The sequence below is a fragment of the Rhinolophus ferrumequinum genome, chromosome 20, assembly GCF_004115265.2.
Source record: "Rhinolophus ferrumequinum isolate MPI-CBG mRhiFer1 chromosome 20, mRhiFer1_v1.p, whole genome shotgun sequence".
NCBI lineage: Eukaryota > Metazoa > Chordata > Mammalia > Chiroptera > Rhinolophidae > Rhinolophus > Rhinolophus ferrumequinum.
The window spans coordinates 41,039,167-41,060,997 of NC_046303.1; the positions used below are offsets into that span (position 1 = coordinate 41,039,167).

Sequence of the window (21,831 nt, forward strand, 5' to 3'; positions counted from 1 at the left end):
AAAACTTCTATCAAGTTAGTTGTTTGAAAAAAAATTAAGAACTCAGTCTTTACTCTCAATTCTGTATTGAAGTTTCATTTTTGTACACCACAGTATCAAGAAAATACTTTTGCTCATGGAAAAAAAAAAAAATCAGTCGTGGGAAAAGAGAAGCCTTAACTAAAAATGTGTGTACCTCCACGTCATATCTCCATATTACTTTAAATGAAATAATGTCGTAAATACGGTCTTGGGAGATTAAAAAAATGTCTTTTTAATTCTCCTATATTTTATTTTTAATAAAACAAGATATAATTTTTAATAATGTGTCATGAGATATTAAATTATGTAATATTCATCCTAAACTTTAATATATTAATCCTGGCAAGATTCCATCAGAAATTAGAAAAGTATATACAAAATACATTATCTTCATTGAATAACTGGGGAAATTAAGGACATATCTGTCCTTCCTTTAGTCGTTGTAGCAATGTCATCAGTTTCATTAAAGGCGATGGCAATCAAAATATAGAAAAAAAGAGAACGATGATGTTGTTCTATAGGCAGCCCCAGGGAAGCATGCCCGACAGAGCATAGCAATAATTTGTACACATTGTTTAGTTCAAATCAAAACACCTGTCCACAGCTATGTTTTGTGAGTTGTTTTGGATCTATAAGAAAATAGGCAAGGACCAGGCAAGAAAGGAGATAAGAAAACAATTTGTTTCTGGAAACGTAATATTTATTCAAACATAAACAGTTGTGCATTTCTGTGCCAGGTATTTTATTTGATACAGGCGATCAAAGATAAATGTCACATGGGCAATTTCCTCAAGGAAACCCCACAAACCAGTAGGGAAGAAAATCAAACAGACAATTATAATACACAGAAACAAATGACATAAAAGAGGGACTCTTATAATCTCTGGGAGGACACAGAAGGGGGTAGGAATCCACACTAGGTCAGACAAAAGAGTCAGATCAGGACTCCTGGAGTTGAGAAAGTCTGTGATGAATTTTTAGTTTTATATGGGCATTATTCTAAACATATGGATGAGTCCAAGTGAGTGATATTCAGAAACCTGCAAGTTGTTCAGAATGGCTGGTACCCAGACCGGAAGAGCAGCATTTTAGAGATAAAGAAGTCTTTTATATAAAATTCTAAGGAGTTTAGACCGTTCTGTGGAGGCTATGGGAAACCACTGAGAGATCTGAAGCAGGGAAATGGTAAGAGGAAATTCATGTTTCAGAAAGAAATCTTTGGCAGCAGTATAGAGAATTAATGGCTGAGGGCCAGGGAGACTGCTCAGGAGGCTGGTGTTAAAATTAAGGAGATAAATGGTAAAGGAGTGAATCAAATAAGTGCTAGGGAGCAGGAAATAATGTTGAATATTGCTAAAAAAACAAATAGTTAAGAAAAAGGAAAGAAAAGACTTATTTGGAGTCACTTTATGAAAACTGTAGAGTGCTGAGGTTTGGAGCTACACTCTGTTTACAACTGTGTTTCCCGTTCCAAGGTCAGGCCCTGACAAATAGGAAAAACGTTGATTTTCAAAAATAACTAGATAAATGATGTAAACCTATTTTCTTGATCAAACATAAGGCGTGAGGTTGTCTTCTGAGTGTTGAGAGAGGTGATAAGTTAGGGTGCTTGAGTAAATAGCTGCTCAAAAGAATTATAAAAGGACATAACCGAAGAAACATATACATTTTTTGGCATTTTTGAGGGCAGATTGTTAATGACTGTTTTATGTTTTTGAATGGTTTTTCTCGAGCAGTTATCAGTATCTGAGGTTTTAGAATGGGGATGACAGACACCTGGATGAGAGAATATGGGACAAAGGAATGGAGGGCTGACTAAGGGGGAGAAGAGAGAAGGGACTTTTGTATTTTGAAAAAAATAAAAGGGTCCCAACTCTAGAGGTTTGTATCAGGTCAAAAAATATATATCGTGTTACAAATAATCATGGAGAGGAGCTGGAAGGCTGTGGGGAATCAACAGAACACTCAAGCTCATCATTCCACCTTTGAGCAGTTGCAGTCTATGGCATGGTCTAGGTCTTGTGGCTGTAATGTACTGGCCCTGAAGTTCATGCCCACTTCAGGGCCTAACGGGGGAGGAGATAGGAACCACGAGGTGAGATTGTGGAATGGGCACATGGATATAATCCTTCAAAGGGTAGAAGCAGCCTGTGAAGGTGGATGACTGATATGACGTCAGTAGGTGCCAGCAACAAATTGATTGCACAGGTGGATGGCAGGAGTCTTGAAAAGAATGGTTGATGGTATAGTAGTTTGGAATGTGGATGGGGGAGCCTGAGTTATGTTAGTATTTCCTTGCAGAATGTAGAGTGTGGGCGAAAAGGGAGCCATCATTTACAAGGACTCAGGCAGGAAGCAGTATCCTCATAGGAGTTATATGAGTATTACTTTTCTATGGCTGTTATAACAAATTCACAATAATTTAATGGCATAAAACAACACAAAAGTTGTATCTCATAGGTCTGTAGGTGAGAAGTCAGAAATGATTCTCACCGGGCTAAAATCAAGGTGTGGACAGGATTGCTTCCTTCTGGAAGATCGAGGGGGAGAATCTACTACCTTGGCTTTTCCAGCTTCTCAGAGACCACCCGCATTTCTTGGCTCATGGCCTCATTACTCCATCTTCAAAGCCAGCATTGAATGGCAGGCCTAGTGTTCCTAGGCCTCACTAGGCCTCAATCACTTGAGTTGATTCTCTGCTATCATCATCACATTCTTCTTCTTTGACATTTTTAAAGGCTGATGTCACTGGGCCCACCTGGATAATTCAAAATATTCTTGCCATCTGGAGGCACTTAATCACATCTTCAAAGTCTTTTTGACATGATAAAGGAAGATATTCAGAGATTCCGGGGATTAGGACGGGGCAGTTTTTGAGGGTCTATGATTTTCACTAGTATGGGAGCTCTGACTCAGTTAAGGCAAAGAAGTGTTGAAGCATGTTGCAAATTGAGTGTAGTCCTGAGGATTTACATACCGTGAAGTAAAGATTTCAGAAGGCATGGTAGAAAGGTTAGGAGGAGCAATAAACCTGGGCCAGAAATACGGTTTTAGTTTTCATATTATCTCTAATATCTCTATCTATAAAAGAGGCAAAACTTTTCTAGGTTTAATTAGCCTTAACCACAGACAGATTATTTTTAACAATGTCTTAAAGTATTGATTTAATAAGTGAAAGTTAATTTCATGTTCTTACTTATGCTGGCATTGGCCTCTTTCTTTTACCTGCTCTGAGGTGTCATATAAATATGGTTTCAGGTTATTATTGCACAAAATGTGCTTAGATGAAATTTATTGAGGCCACTCATTCATTTGTTACAGGCAACATTTGTGATGAAGCTATTACTTGAATCAACAAAGAAGACTGGGCTCCAAATAATAACAAAGTTGCATATGGTTGTAGACAGACTCTCCAGTCACTTATATGGAAAATGCCAACCCTTTACTATTTTTTTACTATCAAATGTTATTTTAGTAATAACAGCATAATAGCCTTTGTTTAAAACAAAAGCAAAAACTGAACAACATTTTTGTTACAACTTCACTTAATTTAGTAATTCAAAAATAAAGTAAAAAGCAGGGACACAATATTACTTTTTTAAGGCATACAATGATTCAAATAAAGAATATTGATAGCACCTATATTATACTCCTGCAGAAAGATATGTTCTGATTAATAAAAAGAAATGTTGTTACCTTTCTGTGCTAGGTAACAGCATCTTAATTTAGTACTTAAAATATTCATCTAACAATCAGCCACGTTTGGAGACAGTGTCACCGACGATCTATGCAAAGTGATAAGACAGAGGATTTATACAATTGACAGAAGTTTAAAGCAACTCCTTATTATTTTGTTAAAATATTGTAGTCTTTAAAATTCACATTGCAGTAGTCTTCAAATTTAAGATATATCACACTCCACTAATTTGACATTGTCTGCCATTTTTGTATTATTTAACTCCCGAAGTATTATTAACCAAGTGTTATGTATGGGTGAGATGATTGTATCCTCTAAAGATCTGGACCTTTTTCTCTTTGTACAGAAAAATAATGGTGCTTATGTAAAGCAGGGATATTCCAACAGTTTGCCTCTTTTTTAATTATTAGTGGGCTGAAAAATTAGAAAATGCAGAACACATGTACTTTTCAGCATTACTGAGGTATAATTGACAAATAAAATTATGAGATATTTAAAGTGTACATCGTGGTAATATATATACATATATATATATATATGTGTATATATATATATATATACACACACATTGAAAGCACGGGCTTTTTAAAAATTAACATGGATATCTGTTTATCCTTTAATCTATTGCAAAATACGTTTTTTTAATAGTGACGTAAAAATCAGGCAAAAATGTCTAATTTGTTCTTTATTTTAAATGACTTTGTTGAGGTAGCTTTAGCCATTAATCAAATAAATGAGAGATAGATATTTGAAGTCTTCTGGAAAAGGATAGGAAGGGTTCAGTCAAGGTATATCTAAGTTTGGACCTAAGGCATAGATCTCTGAGGATATATACAAGTATTCAGTATTCAATGCTTATGTATTCTCACTGTCAAACTTGAGGTTTCATAAAAGAGAACGTCCTTTTACAAACTCAAACATATTTACGTATTACACAGAATTGTGTCTCATACATAACTAAAAATTCCAGGATGATTCTGGGTTCCACCTAATTGGTTTCAAACTGTTAGAGTTATAGGCTCTGTGAATATAGTTTACTATTGATTAAGTCTCCCCTTGAAAGTTGAATACACTGCTACGTCAGATACTGGATACCTTAGACACATGCTGAAATCCACAAATCAACAATAGCCTCAGGAGCCTAGATTATGATTTATATTTATAAAAACCTGTGACTTTTCTAAGACATTGTGACTTCTGCAGTTCTTCAAAATCTGGGATTCTCTTGATCTCTGAATTCTGACAGTTTGCATTTTCTATCAGTTTTACTCACTTGACAGTTTAAATTTAAAGAGTGTATTGTACTTGAATAAATAAGCAATATACTTATTTTTCTCTTGCAGTTTCAATTTTAGTGTTTAAGGTGTCTAGTTATATCCATTAGAGAAATCAACTTCATCAGTCAATAGACATACAAAGTTGATTATTACAGAATTTTGAAGGTATAGAAAATCATGATTTAAGGAAGTTCTACTGAGAATAGATCTTAAAAGTTCTTGTCACAATGTGATATAAGACGATGTATTATAAAATTGTACACTTGAAACATATGTAATTTTACTAACCATTGTTACCCCAATAAATTTAATAAAAGATAATAATAAAAAAAGAAAAAAATGTTTTGTTTCTATCTATGGTGATGGATGTTAACTAGGCTTATTGCTGGGATTATTTTACAATATATGCAAATATTGAATCATGATGTTTTACAACTAAAACTAATGCTATATGTCAATTATATCTCAATTTAAAAAAATAAAAACTAAAAATTAGAAGAAAAGGAAAATTGAAACAGTATAATATCATACAGTATAAAGTAAAACCCCCCTCACCCTGCCAAAAAAAAAAAAGCAGTTCAGTATATCTCTTCAATAGCTATGACCGAGCATTTAGACATTTGATTGTATTCAGACATACATAATATGTATACCCTACCTGTTTTCCCAAGTATTTTGTGAAGTGGCAGTGACTAAAGGGACAAACAGGTATGATATTCATAGACTTGATCACTTCCTCCTCCATATAATGCTGTGGAATTGTTTCACAAATTTACTTGAAACCCCTTTAGCATAGGTATTAACTGGGTGGACCAATAATTCTAACTCATTTGAACAAACGTTTTCTTGCCGTGTCATTGCAAATTTTTAATCTATGGGAAGTGAACACAAAAATGTCTCAAATGGTTTACTGGCATTCTTTATACTAATCTGTGTAAAGTGTCTAAATAGGTAACTTTTTTTTTGTCCTCATATATCAGTTTTGTCACACTCTGGGTCAGGAGGACACATTTGTTCTATAGATTATGGTTCAATTCCAAGGATAAGACTCCGGGGGTCATAGGGATCACATGAGCTCTGCATTTACCAGAAAGGTTTTGGAAAGGCGGAATCAAAATGGTGATTTTAGGTTATTATAGAGAGAAAGAGGAAAGTGTGTTAAGTAAGAATGGCAACATAAGGAGAGAAGATAAAGTGGAGTAATAGGAGTGACCAGGAAAGTCATGATCAAGTTCAAGAGAAGTGCATGCTATTCCCAAAGGTTACTAGGGACTATAATTGCTTATAGGTTCATGATTCACAGATGGGCAAGTCTAGTCATATATACCCCAGTGAGCAGGATCAGCAATATTCTATTGCAAAGTACAGTTGACCCTTGAACAAAACGGGTTTGAAATGCATAAGCCCACTTATATGAGATTAAAAAAAAAAAAAAACACAAGGGTCCACTGAATTTTCAATCTGTGTCTGGGAATTCACGAATACAGAAGGCTGACTATAGCTCTCCACGAATTTCGGCTACACGGTGGTAGGCTCCCCTGGCCCCTGTGTTGTTCAAGGGTCATCTGTAGTTTTTTTCTACCAAATTTTCCATATTGATTTTTATTGTCACTTTTCCAAGCTAATTTTCTTTATCCCAACCATTTATAGCATATTTAATGGAGGTTAATTATAAAAATATTGGTTAATGAGAATTTTGAAATCTGAGAACATGCTGAGAAAATTTCTGTGGTTATGTGCTTGCAGGAGGAACCAATAAAGTAGTAGTTTTTCATGGAAATATGAATTTTCAATATCTCATTTGTGTAAAGCCAGACTGAAATATTGCTCAGAATGTGACATTATTTATACATATATATATAGTCAAGTAATTATTTATGCAGTAATCATCTCTGAATTATTAAATATTAGTTGTCTATACAGAGAATATGTGATGAAGAATAAAAATGATTGGAAATAAATATTTCTGATTATCGATGGAAAATTTTATCATTTTCTGTTGCATACTGTTCAAACAATCAATAATGGTCCTATGGAATGAAAGCCCACTTCTGTGTTTATCATTAAATCTCCTTTTTACATTCCTTTTTTCAGTATATTTTAATTCCTTTGGAATATTTAACTAACACATCTCAGAATAACAAATACTGTCCGAACAAGTGATGAAAACTGCTAACTTCATTCATTTTATCACTTGCATACTTTTTGGGAGGAGTGAGAAAACCCATATGAGCCTGCAAAACCCATGTATTTTTTTCATAAAACCCAGTTTATTCCTAAAAATGTGATGTTACTCTCCGGTGACCTATTTACAATACCTGTTTTAAATAATTAAGGTTAATATATTTATTTGAGCAATTTTTATTAAAGTTGGTACGTTCATAATGGTATTTTTGGTTTTTTTTCAAGGATCCCCTGTTTCACCTGGAATCGCACAGATCTGAGAGAGGAAGGGGCAGGTGTCCTTTTGATCCCAGCTCCTCCTTCATCTCCACTTTAATTGGTAATTATTGCTGCCTCAGACATCAGGTGGTAGTCATAATGATTTTGAAACCTCAGTTACATTCTTTTAGTATTTCTTTATATATCTTGCCTCGTCATATCTTTTGATTTATGCTGGGAACAATGATATTACATTTCAACCATGCTAACTTGAATCAATTTGACTCTAAAACAAATGCAACTGCTATGAAGTATGCATGTCTCATTCTGAAAACGCAAATTGTCATTTAATACCTGAAATAAGACCTTTTTTGTATTGTGCCATTTATTGTTCACAAAATGCAGTTATGTGAATATTTTATAAAAATTCCTCTGGAGAAACTAAGCCATTTTAGCATATGTTAATTCTTTGTTTTAGTTATTCTATGATTTTAGGGGAACTTAATATTCTTTCAGTGATCTTTTGCTGTATCATTGTAATACAACAGAAAACCATCCTAATTGAGAACTTCAAAGTTATTACCGTGTTTCTCTGAAAATAAGTCCTAACCGGAAAATAAAAGCCCTGGCATGATTTTTCAGGATGCTCGTAATATAAAATAAGCCCTACCGTATTTCCAGGAAAATAAGACTGAGTCTTATATTAAATTTTGCTCCAAAAGATGCGTTAGGGCTTATTTTATATTATGAGCATCCTGAAAAATCATGCCAGGGCTTTTATTTTCCGGTTAGGACTTATTTTCGGAGAAACACGGTATCCAAATTCCTGTTAATACAGAGTGTAAACTATAGAGGTCACCAGCTCAAATCACCATTAAATGTCCACATTGGAAGAGTAGAATAAGCTTGTCATGTCTGATCTAAATTTCAGTTTGATTCAATTTAATTAGATGACGTACATGAGAATTTTACTTAAGCCACAGCAAAAGACTCTCCTTTCTCTTTTATATTATTTGGGGTTGAAAATGGCACAATTGTTAAAGTATTCCAGCACTGTGATGGTACAGACAGATGGATGACTTACCAAGGATAAGATTGAAGAGAGTGATCCTGGACACCTAACATAGTTGCTGTTAGGAATCGTTCTGTTTTCTCAGCGTTGAGAGGTTTTGTTACAGGTGTGGTACGATGTACACGCTTCTGTGATGATATTTGCAACACTGACTATATGCTAATATTAGTTTCATGCTGTCCACAGAAAATGAACATGTGTGAAAAACATGTAGAGACTTACTATTTTAAATAAATGGTTAAAACTGAAAACTTCCCCTGATGATTAATCACAATATCTCATGCTTAATTTAGAGTTGGTATAGACATTCCTGTGTATTCTAGAGGCTGTGTGTTCACTGAGCTTATGCCAGACAGTTGGTTTTGATGGACTTTGCATATCACTCCCCACACTCCCCCATCCTGCTCCTGGTACTCAGGTCCAAATAGGTAAAGCTTGTGTGTGTGTGTGTGTGTGTGTGTGTGTGTGTGTGTGTGTGTGGTATGTGTGTAAACAGAATCTGAGGGAGATTTTAAATATAGGAATAGTGTTTCTTAGTCAATTTCGGCTTAGTAGGAACCAAACTCTTAGTAATGACACTTTTGGTGAATGTCAGATTCATAAATATTAGAAATTCCTAGTAGGTTGTCATCATATGTATTAATATACATGCATTTGATAGACTCATACAATTTTTTCCTAACGTTTTTTGTGATTTTTTAAACTGCATATATTTAGGATTTGAATATATCTGGATGAAAAAGATTTTCTTATCACCTTTCTTTTATTATACAGAAAAGGCCTTCTATAAAATATTGACTGAATGGAATATTCACTAAGGTTCCTAAATAAGTGAATGACCAAAATAAATTTTGGGATATTATTCATAAAATTATAACAAATGGTATTGAAAGTCAAAAATTACACAGTAAATGCAACTTCTTTGGTGAAATCCTAAGAAGATTTGAGTATCATTTATTTTTAACATTTCATTTAAATTTTAAAAGTAATGTTGTTTGCCACCCTGCCACTCACCACTCAGACTCCCTGGAGCTTGTTTATGCATGAAACCAGAAATTTGAAACTGAATTTTTTAAGGAGGGAAAGATTACTGGAGGGACATTTCCAAGTGAGTTTCATTGAACTTCCAAATCGAATTACACTCTGCTGAAATGTGAAGTGCTTGCCATCTGGGTGGCTGTTTCACTTATTCATAAGAGAAATCAAATCATAAGGGCCCTCCAAGCTAAACACAAAAGTTATAGAATAATCCCTCCAAAGAAAAGAAATAAAAATATAATTCTTCACATGTATTCACTAGCTTTCATCCCAAAGTACCTTTGAGAGATCGTTCACTCACTATGGAAATGTTGCAGCCACCGGGATGGAAACCTGATAACCTATGTGAGCCAGCAACTCTTTAAAAGAGAGGAAGTGGAAATAATTTATCCAATTGAAAAAGCAGCAGGAATTTGGGCTGGAAAAATGGAGCTACCTGTGTTGGAATTTGGCAACCTCAATGTAGCTTACTCTGACAGGGAAAGAATGCATTAATGTGGTATTTTATGACCACACACGTTTTCTGCTGATGGGTTAGGACAAGATTCCAGCAAAAAAAAAAAAAAAAGACTATCTCAATTAATTAATTAAGTAATTAATTATTTTCTTAGATTCTCTCATTTAATCCTTTCTTTTTTTATCTTTATTAAATTTATTGGGGTGACATTGGTTGGTAAAATTAGATAGGTTTCAAGTGTAAAATTCTATAATACATCATCAATACAGTATGGATTGCATTGTGGGGTCACCAGCCAAAGTCTTTAGACCAATGCTCCTTCTTTGTTTCTTTGTTAATTATAGGTCACTCTTAACGTTTAATGCCTGTTTACATGAAGATGCACTTTCATGATAAAAAAACTTGAATTTGTAACAAAAATCATAAAACTAACAAGGCTCCCAAAGAAAAAAAAATGGGATTGCTTGCAAATCAGAGAATTTCTTATAATTTCTTAACTTTAGATAGAATTTTCATCTCAGTAACTTTAAATTCAGTTGCCATGGAGTAAAGCTTACTGAAAAATTGAATAAAGAATGAGGATCATTTGCTAGGTGAAAGACAAGTTAATGACTTACATTTTGATTAAATTTATAATTTAATTTAGAAATGAAATGTTAATAACATAATGAGACTATGTGAGACAGAACTCAAGGAGTAAAGCATGCTCCTTATTGAACTGTGTTCTGTATGTTCAGAAACCAATCAAAATGAAATTATCTATTAATTACTCGTACTCTTCTAATGTCATTTGTTAATAACATAATTTATTTGGGGGACATGTAAGTTCATATCTCAGGTATAATATTTCTGCATGTTTAGCCACTTTTCCCCCTGCTGTGATTACCAATATTATATTTAAAGTGGCCTTAAGTATGCAAGACACTACAACCTCATTTAAAACGTTTATTGAAACAATGAATTATTTAGTAAAATGAATTACTGGATTATTTGCCTATCACTTTCAAGTCATCCAAAGATACTTAGTTCTTATCTTGCCACTAAATTAGTGGGTTTGGTGACTGGCAAAATAAAAATTCAGGAAACATATTCTGCAAGTTATATGTCATTTTGTCCAGGAAGGAAAAATAATAGCGGACACTTTTTCATCAGTTATGTCTGATGTATTATTGAAATATTCTCCTTATTAAGTTGATAACACCTCCAGTAATATCAAGGTTTCCCTTATAATTTGCCCTCTCAATTCTATTGCCATTTTTTAAAATGTTTCACTCTGACCCAGATTTATATTGTCAGTTCCAGGTATAATTTAATACCTAGAATACCTGAAGTGCCAAAGGTGTGCTAACATTCATGTTACATATTACCAGTGTTTAAGGGAAAACCACTCTAATCTGTAATGTACTTTTTCACACTTTGCTTTGAAAGTGGGAGCTTTTTTATTGGGATATTTTTAGAATACTTCTCAAGTTAAAGACTTACTAAAATTTATTTCAACAAATAACTACAAATACGATATTCTACAATCGCTGAAATTTTCTTTTTATACTTTTTTGGTCCTATATTACATATTTCAGCAAATAAATCTATAGAACTTTACAGCCCCTGAAGTTTCCTTCCTGTACTTTTATTCATAATAATGAGACCTTTGTGAATATATCTCCTCATTATAAATTCTGTGAATTAAAGGTCAGTGTTGATTGAATGAAAGGGAGTCAGAATACATGCAGGGAAATTTTAAGTGATTATTTCAAGATCCTAACATTAAAATTAAAAAAAAAAATAAATAAATGTTTCTTTTTAACTAACTACGTGTATATTCAGGGCAGAGTTATAAATGAATAGTTCTCACACAAAATAGGACTTAATAATATTAGAAAAATAAATGAAAAGATCTAAGTGAAGGTAAAATATACATCTCTATAATTGCAGCCTCTATAAATGTAATAAGTTAATGTGCTGGATCATTTCTTGAATTCATCCCAACTGTATAGAAACTTAAAGTTATTCCTTACCACGTTTCTGTCCCTAAAGAATATCTGTAATTTCTTATTCAAGACTACTGCTCTCTCTCTCTCATATTGGGCAGAATGCCAGTTATCCACATGCTAACTGTTGCTTCTGACCGTAACTGCTAGTTTCTAAAGAGCTATTTGAATACTTTGCTTATGGTTTCCTCAAAACAAAACAAAACAAAACAAAACAAACAAAAAAGATAGAAGAAAAAAAGTCTACTTTTCATTTCCCCATTGACCTTCTCTACCTTAGGAAACTGGTTTGAACATGCCAGTATCTATGTCACTGGTTTGCCACCAAGAAAACTTGGTTCCCAGCATCCCAGCAGATGCAAATGAACAGGTTCAGAACACATTTTTTCTTTTATCTTCATGCTTCAGAACCCACCTTCTTAACATTGATAACTAGTGCTGGATATCTCCCAAAACAAAAACAAGCAAAAAGCCCAAACAACAAGTACATAATAAAAATAAATAAATAAATAAATAAATAAAAAACCCAGTTCTTTCCAGTTTCTTTCAGCATTCAAAGCAGAGTATGAGTGTGAATTGGGATGTTGAACTTTACAGATAATTTTTATCCATCTGCATCCTCCCAAGTACGCTTCTGTTTGCAGTTATCCGTGTCAGAGTTGTTCTGCAAAATAGTGCATCTAAAGTAGAATAATTTTCTAACAAAAGTATACAGTTCCGTTATGAAATGAGACAGTTAAATCAGTCTATAGCCATGTGCTTTCCATGAGGCAAATGTATTTCACATTAGATTTGGAGATATTTATGGCATAAAGAGGAGAAATTCTTAAGTGAAACTTAAGATAAGAAAGGTATGGAAAACCACTTTAAATTTTTCTCACTAAACAATTAAGATCTATGTTTCCAACATAGTGACTAAAAACTCCAATTGATTAATATAAAATCTATGAATAAAGCCTATGGTAAGTTCCATATAATATTAAGGCACTGCAATACTTTTAAGTAAAACTTCAATAAGAGTTTGTATTGTAAAAAAGGAGTGATGTAGAAAAATATTTTAATTATGCATTTTAACTTGGAATTATTTACAATGGATTTTTTTGTATATTGCTGAGTCAAATGATTATCTTATTATATTTTCTTTCATATCAGCAGCTCACTGTTGACACAGTCTTTCAGGATTAACACTATTGGGAAGAAATACTAGAAGAAAACAGAGCCCCCAAGTTCATGAATTAAAATGATTAAATAACAAGGTTTCTTAAAGAGCCAAATTTCAAAGAACTTTATTAATTTATATAATAGTTTTATTTTTTATTTCTTTTGATATTTCTTCCTGGAACAGTTTTGAAAAAATCAGAATCTTATCCTGAGTTTTTGTTGTTGCATTTCATAGCTTTATTTTTTTTTAATTTAAACATCTAAAAGTTTCAGATATATTCATTTATTAACCCATTGTGCCATTCATTGATTCAATCAATGTTTGGCGAGTGTTTTCTGTATGCCAGACACAAGTGCAAGATACGGGGACAAAATAATACATAAGACACATCAAGATGTCTACATTCTAGACTTTTTGAAGAATGCTAGTCTACAGTCTAGCATGTCAGACACATAAGGAGTCAAATATAGTAGAATGAGCAATATGATAGAAATAGGCACAGGGGCTATAGTGGTAGTAGACACCATGAAACTAACAACAGTTTGGTCAGGGAAGGCTTCGTGAAGAAAGTGGGCAATAGTCAGGTAAATGGGAGGTGAAGTGGGAAAGGAGGTGAAGAATTCTAGGCCAACATAAGGGCAGCAGAGAGAATATAAATGTTTGGCAGGCTCAAGAAATCACATGTAGGTCTCTGATTTTACAGGTACTGAGACCATGAAATGTTGAACGGTTTTGCTAAGGTCAAACAGCAGATTTTGAGCTGGAAGCTTAGTTTGCCAGATTTCCAATGCAGAACTATTCCCACTATTCTTGTATCTGTACATAGAAACTATTGTTGAGCATGACAACAATAAGTTACATTCACCTGTCAAAATACCCTGCAGATGTGTTATTTTTAAATTATAACCACACTGGACCATCTAAAATTAACGTAACATCAGTTACCACCAGAAGCCAGTGCTACAACAATGAAAAATAATATATGGCATAAAAATCAAATGATTATTTGTGGTCAGAATATCAAAATAGGTTATACCAGTTAATTATGGCTAAGCTAATAAATTTATTAAATATCATGTCTTCATAGACCTAGACTTTTTATATATTTCAGATATGATTTACTATGTAGCGTGTGTGTGTGTGTGTGTGTGTGTGTGTGTGTGTGTGTACACCATTCATGAGAACCATTGGTTACTACTTTTTTCTTTTTTTTTTTTTGCATTGTCTCTGCTTGATTTTGGTATTGGGGCAATGCTGGCTTCATAAAATGAGTTGTAAAGTATCCCCTTCTCTATGTAGAAAACTAAAAAACCGGGTAGTTCTGTTCTTATCACTGAAACTCTAAGACATATTTTACTATTAATATGAAATTTTTTCTTTTTCATCCCTGAAAATATGATTTATCCAGATGTTATTTTTGTGCTCTATAAAGTACCAAGATATTGATGCACAGATTTTCTCTAACTATACCAAATGGTTATAATCTTAAAGTTTTCAATTACACCTCATGTATTTACTGTAAATACTCTCAATTATTATAATGATGGTATTTTTACTCATTTAATTACTATTAGGTAACATTTGTGCTTATTCTAATTTATTATTTTTCTAGAGTGTTTATTTTTTCTTAAGAAAGTATTTTACCAAACATAAGTATTATCTATTACTATGAATTTATTTTGTTCTTCACTCTGATAATAAGATAAGAAAGGAGAATCTTTTCCTTCTGAGGAAAATCTAACATTTCCAACAGAAACACATTTGGTTCAGTTTACATAGCATATAGATTTGGGCACCTGTTTAGCTTCTTTGAAGTCTAAGTTTGAAGTTCACATTGTGTTATTTGAATTGTTCACAAACTATTTTCTTTTATCTGGGTACAAAAAGGGAAATTGGGTAAATTGGTAATATATCATCCTTTTTCTTTTTTTGTTTCCTTTGTGTAGATAAGCTGCCCTTGGGTTTATCATTATTTGGTATCATAGGGTTGCCATCTAGTGGTCCCAAGGAGTACTTGTTTGTTAAGTTTATTGAATTGATTAAAACAAGTAGAACTTTGAAATAATATTCCAAATTGGGATAAGTGCAATATAATTGATGTAGACTAATATGAAGATTAGTTTCCCATAATCATAACATTTTCAGATATCAAAGTTCAAGCAGTATTTTAGGAAATGAAATATTAAAAACTTGTGAAATAGAAAACTGCCATGATTTTTAAGAAGTCTATATTTTGTCCTCACTATATTAAACGTTCAGCCCAGTCAATATTAGAAAAATAAGTCACATTGAGAACAATTTTACAAAATGACCTTTGTATTTTAAATGGGAAATGTAATCAAGTATAATAATTAAAAACAAAAACATCTCAGGAGAATACTGTGGTGGTTCAACAATCAATTAACTCTTTTATAGTCAAGTCATTCATTTATGCCATCGAGTTGATGATCCCAAGGCCTCTTAATGACTTCAGCGTGACTCTTTAATTCATGTTCAAGAAGTACAGAATCCCAAGTATGGTTCATGTCCTTAACCACTGAATGCATTTTATCTTAAAATACTCTTTCTCCACATTTGGATTTAAAATTTCTAGTTATAACAAGAAATTGCTTCCAATGACAACTAACACTAGTTGACTTTGATATAAATTATGTTGCTCTTTTCCCCATCTATTACCAAAGAATGTGTCTTCATAAGAGCTCCGGTATAACTTTCTCTACCAAGTTATATTTTCTTAAGTCCAGATGTAAAGAAGCATCTTTTCCAGTTTTTGTTATTTTCCTTGTTATTCCTCTCATTTAGCATATATTAAATATGTGGAATGAACTCAACAAATATAACTCTTTTTTAGGAATAATTTGTTATCTTGGAAATTTTCAAACACAAAGAAAAGTTGAAAGAGGAGTAATATTTACACCTGTACCATTTACCTTGATTCACAAGTTGTTAATATTATATCACATTTGCTTCTGTCTCTCTTCTCTCCTTCCCTTCCCTTCCTCCCCTTTTCTGTTTCTTATATAACATGTATAGTTATAAAATGAATTCTTTTGTGGGAAACCTGTATTTTATTGTATCCTATACAGTTTTTAAGTATCCATAGTGAATTTTGAGAAATGAAAAATAGTTTATTATAATAACATTTCTAAAAACTTATTTTTCTTAAGCTTTTGAATTCAATGTATATCCCATTCTATTTCTAAATCTGGTATAACTAGCAAACATCTTCACTTTTTAAAAATTAAGTCACTTAACTCAAGTTAAAAATAAACTTCCTTACAAAGTGTCCTATTTATAACTCAGTTGATTACTTTCTCAAATTTTAAACCATACAAATGTATTTAATCTGGTCAAGCTTTTAGAAATTGTAAAGGCCTCACCTTAGGGAAAAACTTTTATAAATATTACAACATTTTTTTAAAAAAATCTGATCAATAAAATATATAAATATGGCACTCAAGTTCTCTCAAATTCTGTTTATATGCTTGGTCATATTTTTATACCTGTAACTTTAATAATTCTAAAATTCAGTGTACAGTTAAGACATATTAAATTGGAAATACAGTTAATTTGAATTCTCTTAAACTTTAAAGCACTTTAAATATCATGCGTATACCTATGTACACATTCCACATGTAACAGAAAAGCACTAATACTTTGATTTAGTGTACTCATCATTTCTGTAGTTTTGCCCACTGTTACATGACACTCATTAAAAAATATTTTTACCACCCTAAATGGAGGTTGCTGTTTCCAATACTGTGCCCATCATTTGCTTCTTGGTCAGAGATCTTGCCTGGGACAGGACACCTGAGCTGCATCAGCCCAGGATAATCCTTCTGGCACCACTAATGGGCACACTGTTTACCTTTTGTTGTCACTTTGACAAAAGAGGACCCCAAGTCCCTATGTTTGAGAGCTGTTCTTTCTGGAGTTCCAGTTACATCCTTATGTTATTTTTCTAGTTGTTAAACTTTTTCTTTCTCTTCTCATAAGCTATTTTAATGTCTGTCTTTCTGACTAGCTCCAACCACGTTGTCATTTCTTGAGACACTGCATATATTTGTATTTTCCTTGGTCTAATTTTTTTTTTAATTAAATTTGTTGGGGTGACAATGGTTAGTAACATTACATAGGTTTCAAGTGTACTATGCTATAATACATCATGTATATATCACATTGTGTGCTCACCACCCAGTCAGTTCTCCTTCCATCACCATGTATTTGACCCTTTTTATTGTCTTTTACCATGTTCCTCCCCCTCCTCGGTCTGATTTTAAGCCTGCAACCTCCACCACATATGTCAGCTAACTTCATTCATTCTGTTGACTGTCCAACTAAATTATGAACTCTTTATTGCTTTCCTAACTAAGCCATAAACTTACAAATTAAATGACAACTAATTGGATTGTATACAACATTATCAGACTGTGTAGTTCCCGCACTAAAATCCTGTTAATAGAAGCAATTTCTTGTTACATAAAGGAATTGAGTTAGTTGGCTCACATACAATACCAATAGTAGTAGTAGTAGTAGTAGTAATAATAATAATAATAAAATACCCTGATGATATGAAGATTAAAAGACGCTTCATAAAATAAGATCAAACCAGGTTATTTATCAAATACTCATAGGTCTTTGTATGTGCCAGCTACTCTTTTAAGTTCTTTACCCTAACCATTTTGGATGCTATTCCTATCTATAAAAGAGGAAACTGAGAGGTTAAACAACTTGCCCAAGTTCACACAGCTGGTAAGTGGCAGAGTCAGAATTGAAACTGGCAGTCTGACTATACCATGCATGCCCTCAGCAGTAATATTGTTTTCATAAGGTCATATTCGTGGTAAACCTAGATGTGTTTAATGTAATTGTGGTTTATACACCGTCTTCCGATCCAGAAACCAGAAACAAGCACTGACATATTTTTTAACTGATGTTTCCCTGCAGGTAGTGAATTGTTTGCTGGACTCTACAGTGACTACTGGAGCAGAGATGCTGCCATCTTCCGGAGCATGGGACGACTGGCCCATATTCGCACCGAGCATGATGACGAGCGCCTACTGAAAGGTAGGGCTGAAGAGAAAAGAGAACTCATATGTAAATCACAGTGGAACATAAGTCTAGAACTCATAGGAAATTTGCCATTTTGATGGTAACGACAAACGTAATTTATAGTTTTTAAAAAGTTTGAAACTTGTAAAATTAGCACTATTTGTGAATTCAAATATTATACACGATATGTGTATATCATTTTACACCAAAATGGATTGGCTCTATTATAAAACCAATATGCATTAATAGCAATGCTTAGAAATCAGAATTTAAATGGATAAAACAAAGCAAATCCATGAACAGTGAAAAACCCTTTCATTCAATAAGTTGTTTTAACAATTGGTACAATTTGGTATTAATTGATTGCTTTGCTTTGTTTGTTTTAATAGGATCATATTGCACTTTAGAGATACAACTCTAGGAAAATCACTAACCATTTACTGACATAAGATTCTTTACAAGGAATAATTTTTATGTTTTGGCACAGTGGTAGATGTAGGAACTAAGGCATAATTTTATGGTGATCATTTTCATTGTTTTCAGCCTTTTTGTTAAGATTTGAAGTGCATAGTCATTATTGGCAGCATGTTATTATTAAAACATTTGACCTACCATATCCATCAAAGGTCATTCACTCAGATACCTTAGACTACAAACACAAAAACTTACATTTTCTTTCTTAAAATCAAAATGGTCTTCCATGATGCTAGCTTGCTAGATAATTTATGAATATAAAAATGTATGTAAAGATTTTGTAGGGTGTCAGATGGGCACATGTCTTATTAAGGAGACCACTTCATGGATGGTGTAGATGCCTGACCACCACTGTAGTGTACACCTGAAGCTGAAGCTGAATAATATTGTATGTCAACTATATATAGATAGATAGATAGATAGATAGATAGATAGATAGATAGATAGATGGATATGGATATAGTCACAGGATATGGAGTACTGCATAGGGAATAAAATCAATGGAATTGTAATAGATATATACGATGTCAGAGGGACAATAGATTGGGGGAGGGTGGTTATTACTATGAGGGGTGAAATGTCTATTACACTGTTTTGTACACCTGAAACTAATAAAAAAATAGGTAATTAATAAAGCAATAGATGATATTTAAAAAAACACTAAAACTGCTCTAAAAATAGTGTTTTAATGTAAAAAAAATAAAAATAAAATAAATAATGGTAGACTTCCTTAGTGAAATATTTTTCATATGTTTACACTGACTTTTATATATATGGGACAAAATAATGGCGCTTACCATCGTAATGCCCTTAACCTGTACTTCTCTGAATGCAGTTCAAGTCTGTAATATATGGTGTTCAAAATTATTTATTTCTTACTTGACTCTTTTATTTTCCAATTAAATTACCCTCTAATGTTTTTTTAAAAAACCTGTTAATTGCATATAAAATGGAGATATCTACATGATTTTTAATGTTTAATATAAAATTTCAAGGAAAATATTTCATTTCTTCCTAAATAATGAAAGTTAAACTGAAGCTTTCATGTGATACATAATTTATTAAAATACATTATTTTGTTGTAATAACTATTTCACTTTTCTTTTATTTTTTTCCTTCTGTAGAACCAAAATTTGTAGGTGCATATATGATTCCTGACAATGAAGACCGAGATGACAACAAAGTGTATTTCTTTTTTACTGAGAAGGCCCTGGAGGCAGAACACAATGCCCATGCAATTTACACCAGAGTGGGGCGACTTTGCATGGTGAGAAATACATTTGTCTCTCATTAAGCTTGCTTATCTCACAGTTTATGGGCAGGCCTTTGTTAATGTTGTAATAGGTCTCTATTTTAAACTATTTTCTGTTATTTCTGTAGGCTGCCTAAAATTTGCATTTGCTATCTAATCTTTATCCGTCATATCTACTGAAAGTTTTCTTCTAAAAGAGCTTTGCATTTTGTATGATTCTCCACATTTTCAAAGCTATGTGGAGAAGAAATAATCTATATATTAAGCTGTACTTCTTTTGCCACAGAAGTTGGAGCATCATTTCAAAAAAATTAATTTAATCAAAATTTTTAAAGTAATTTGCTTATGTTTAAACAATTCAGTTGGTTAATTCTGTAGAAAAAACATCTGTAGTTTGTTGGATATTCAGATAGATTATTTGGGACATTTAAATCCAACTGTAATAGCAATATATTGCTAATAATGCAAATGGAAAGCTACTTTGCTATTTAAGAAGATATTTAAGAGTAAACTTTATAAGAGATTTGTACATGTCCTTGTACATATATGTATGTATGTACAGAAGGTGCCAAAAAAATGTATACACATTTTAAGAATGGAAAAATCTGTATTAAAATTGTAATACTCAATATACTATACCAAAAGATGAATACAAGTCATGTGTATACATTTTTTTGGCACCCCTGGTATAGTGTGTGTGAATGCAAATATACGTTATATGTATGTTTTATGTATGTGTGTTTGTGTGTGTTTATTTGAAATTCTTTTTGTAAAAGAAAAAAGGAATGGATGCTTCCATATTGATGAGATAAACAAATTATTTATCAATAGTATAATAAAGGTTATTATTGTACCATAAAAGCTACTACTTTGTTTAGGAGAGAGCACTCTATTGACATTGTTTTATTCATGGAATGTGTATTTAATGGACCAGAGTGAAAGTACACTGACCAGGTTAAATATGCAAACCTAAAAAAAAAATAAAATGTATGCGAATCCCATTTATGTTACTATTTGAGGATTATGCTAAATTTTTCACATTAAGTGACAAGTCTTCCTGTTTAATAATACAAAATCTATTGTCAGTAAAAGTTCTTTATGCACCCACTTACCTTTGTTTTGTTTTTCGCAGAATGATGTGGGAGGACAGAGAATACTGGTGAATAAGTGGAGCACTTTCCTAAAAGCGAGACTGGTTTGCTCAGTACCAGGAATGAATGGGATTGATACATATTTTGATGAATTAGGTAAATATTGGGAGAATTAAATTTTAATCTTTGATTTATACGCTTCTCTGTAACCCTCACTGTCTCTAGCACACATGGAAAACTTGCTTTTTGCAGTGTTTGACTTCTGTCTAACTTAGAGTAAGTTTAGTTTTTTTCATTTTGGCCAGGTCCACGTGGTGGGGCAAAGGAGTTACAGGAAGAAAAAGAGACCCATCTTACTAGCTTAGAGTCAGCACTTCTTATTTTTCCTTTGAGACTCAGTTCAAAGCCACCCTGAAAAACGAAATGTTTCACTCTATTGTGATATGAGCATGGTCGTATGACTGTATGTGAAAAATAATATCTTAAAATCTTTAATGAGTTCTAAACTGTTTTATGTCAATATGTTTTCTTCAAATGCAAAGAGGACTAATGTAATGATGTTTAATTTTTCAGAGGATGTATTTTTGCTGCCTACCAGAGATCATAAGAACCCAGTGATATTTGGACTCTTTAACACTACCAGGTGAGAAATTTACATGGTTAATAAAAACATGAAACAAAATATGCCTCACCCCTTGACTGTGTAACTTGGAAATACTATAATAGTATCCACCCATTGTCATTCTCCCTTTCTATATTTTGTAAGTCACCAAATTCTCTTTGTTCTCCCATGTTTGCAATTGCTCTTTCATTTTTTTTAAACTTATGAATTGTTTATTTCTGGAATTTTCCATTTCATATTTTTGGA

The 21,831-nt window shown here is 32.7% G+C and overlaps 1 protein-coding gene across 2 annotated transcripts in view; it reads left to right on the top strand.

Moving 5' to 3' along the window:
* SEMA3E (semaphorin 3E) overlaps positions 1–21,831 on the top strand; it is a 247,692-nt gene that overhangs the window by 186,118 nt on the left and 39,743 nt on the right. For both annotated transcript variants that reach the window (XM_033088911.1, XM_033088912.1), the window contains 5 exons: positions 7,405–7,498; positions 18,042–18,161; positions 19,745–19,887; positions 21,005–21,119; positions 21,537–21,606. In XM_033088911.1, coding sequence (XP_032944802.1) covers positions 7,405–7,498; positions 18,042–18,161; positions 19,745–19,887; positions 21,005–21,119; positions 21,537–21,606 — 542 coding nt within the window. The remainder of the gene's footprint in view (positions 1–7,404; positions 7,499–18,041; positions 18,162–19,744; positions 19,888–21,004; positions 21,120–21,536; positions 21,607–21,831) is intronic.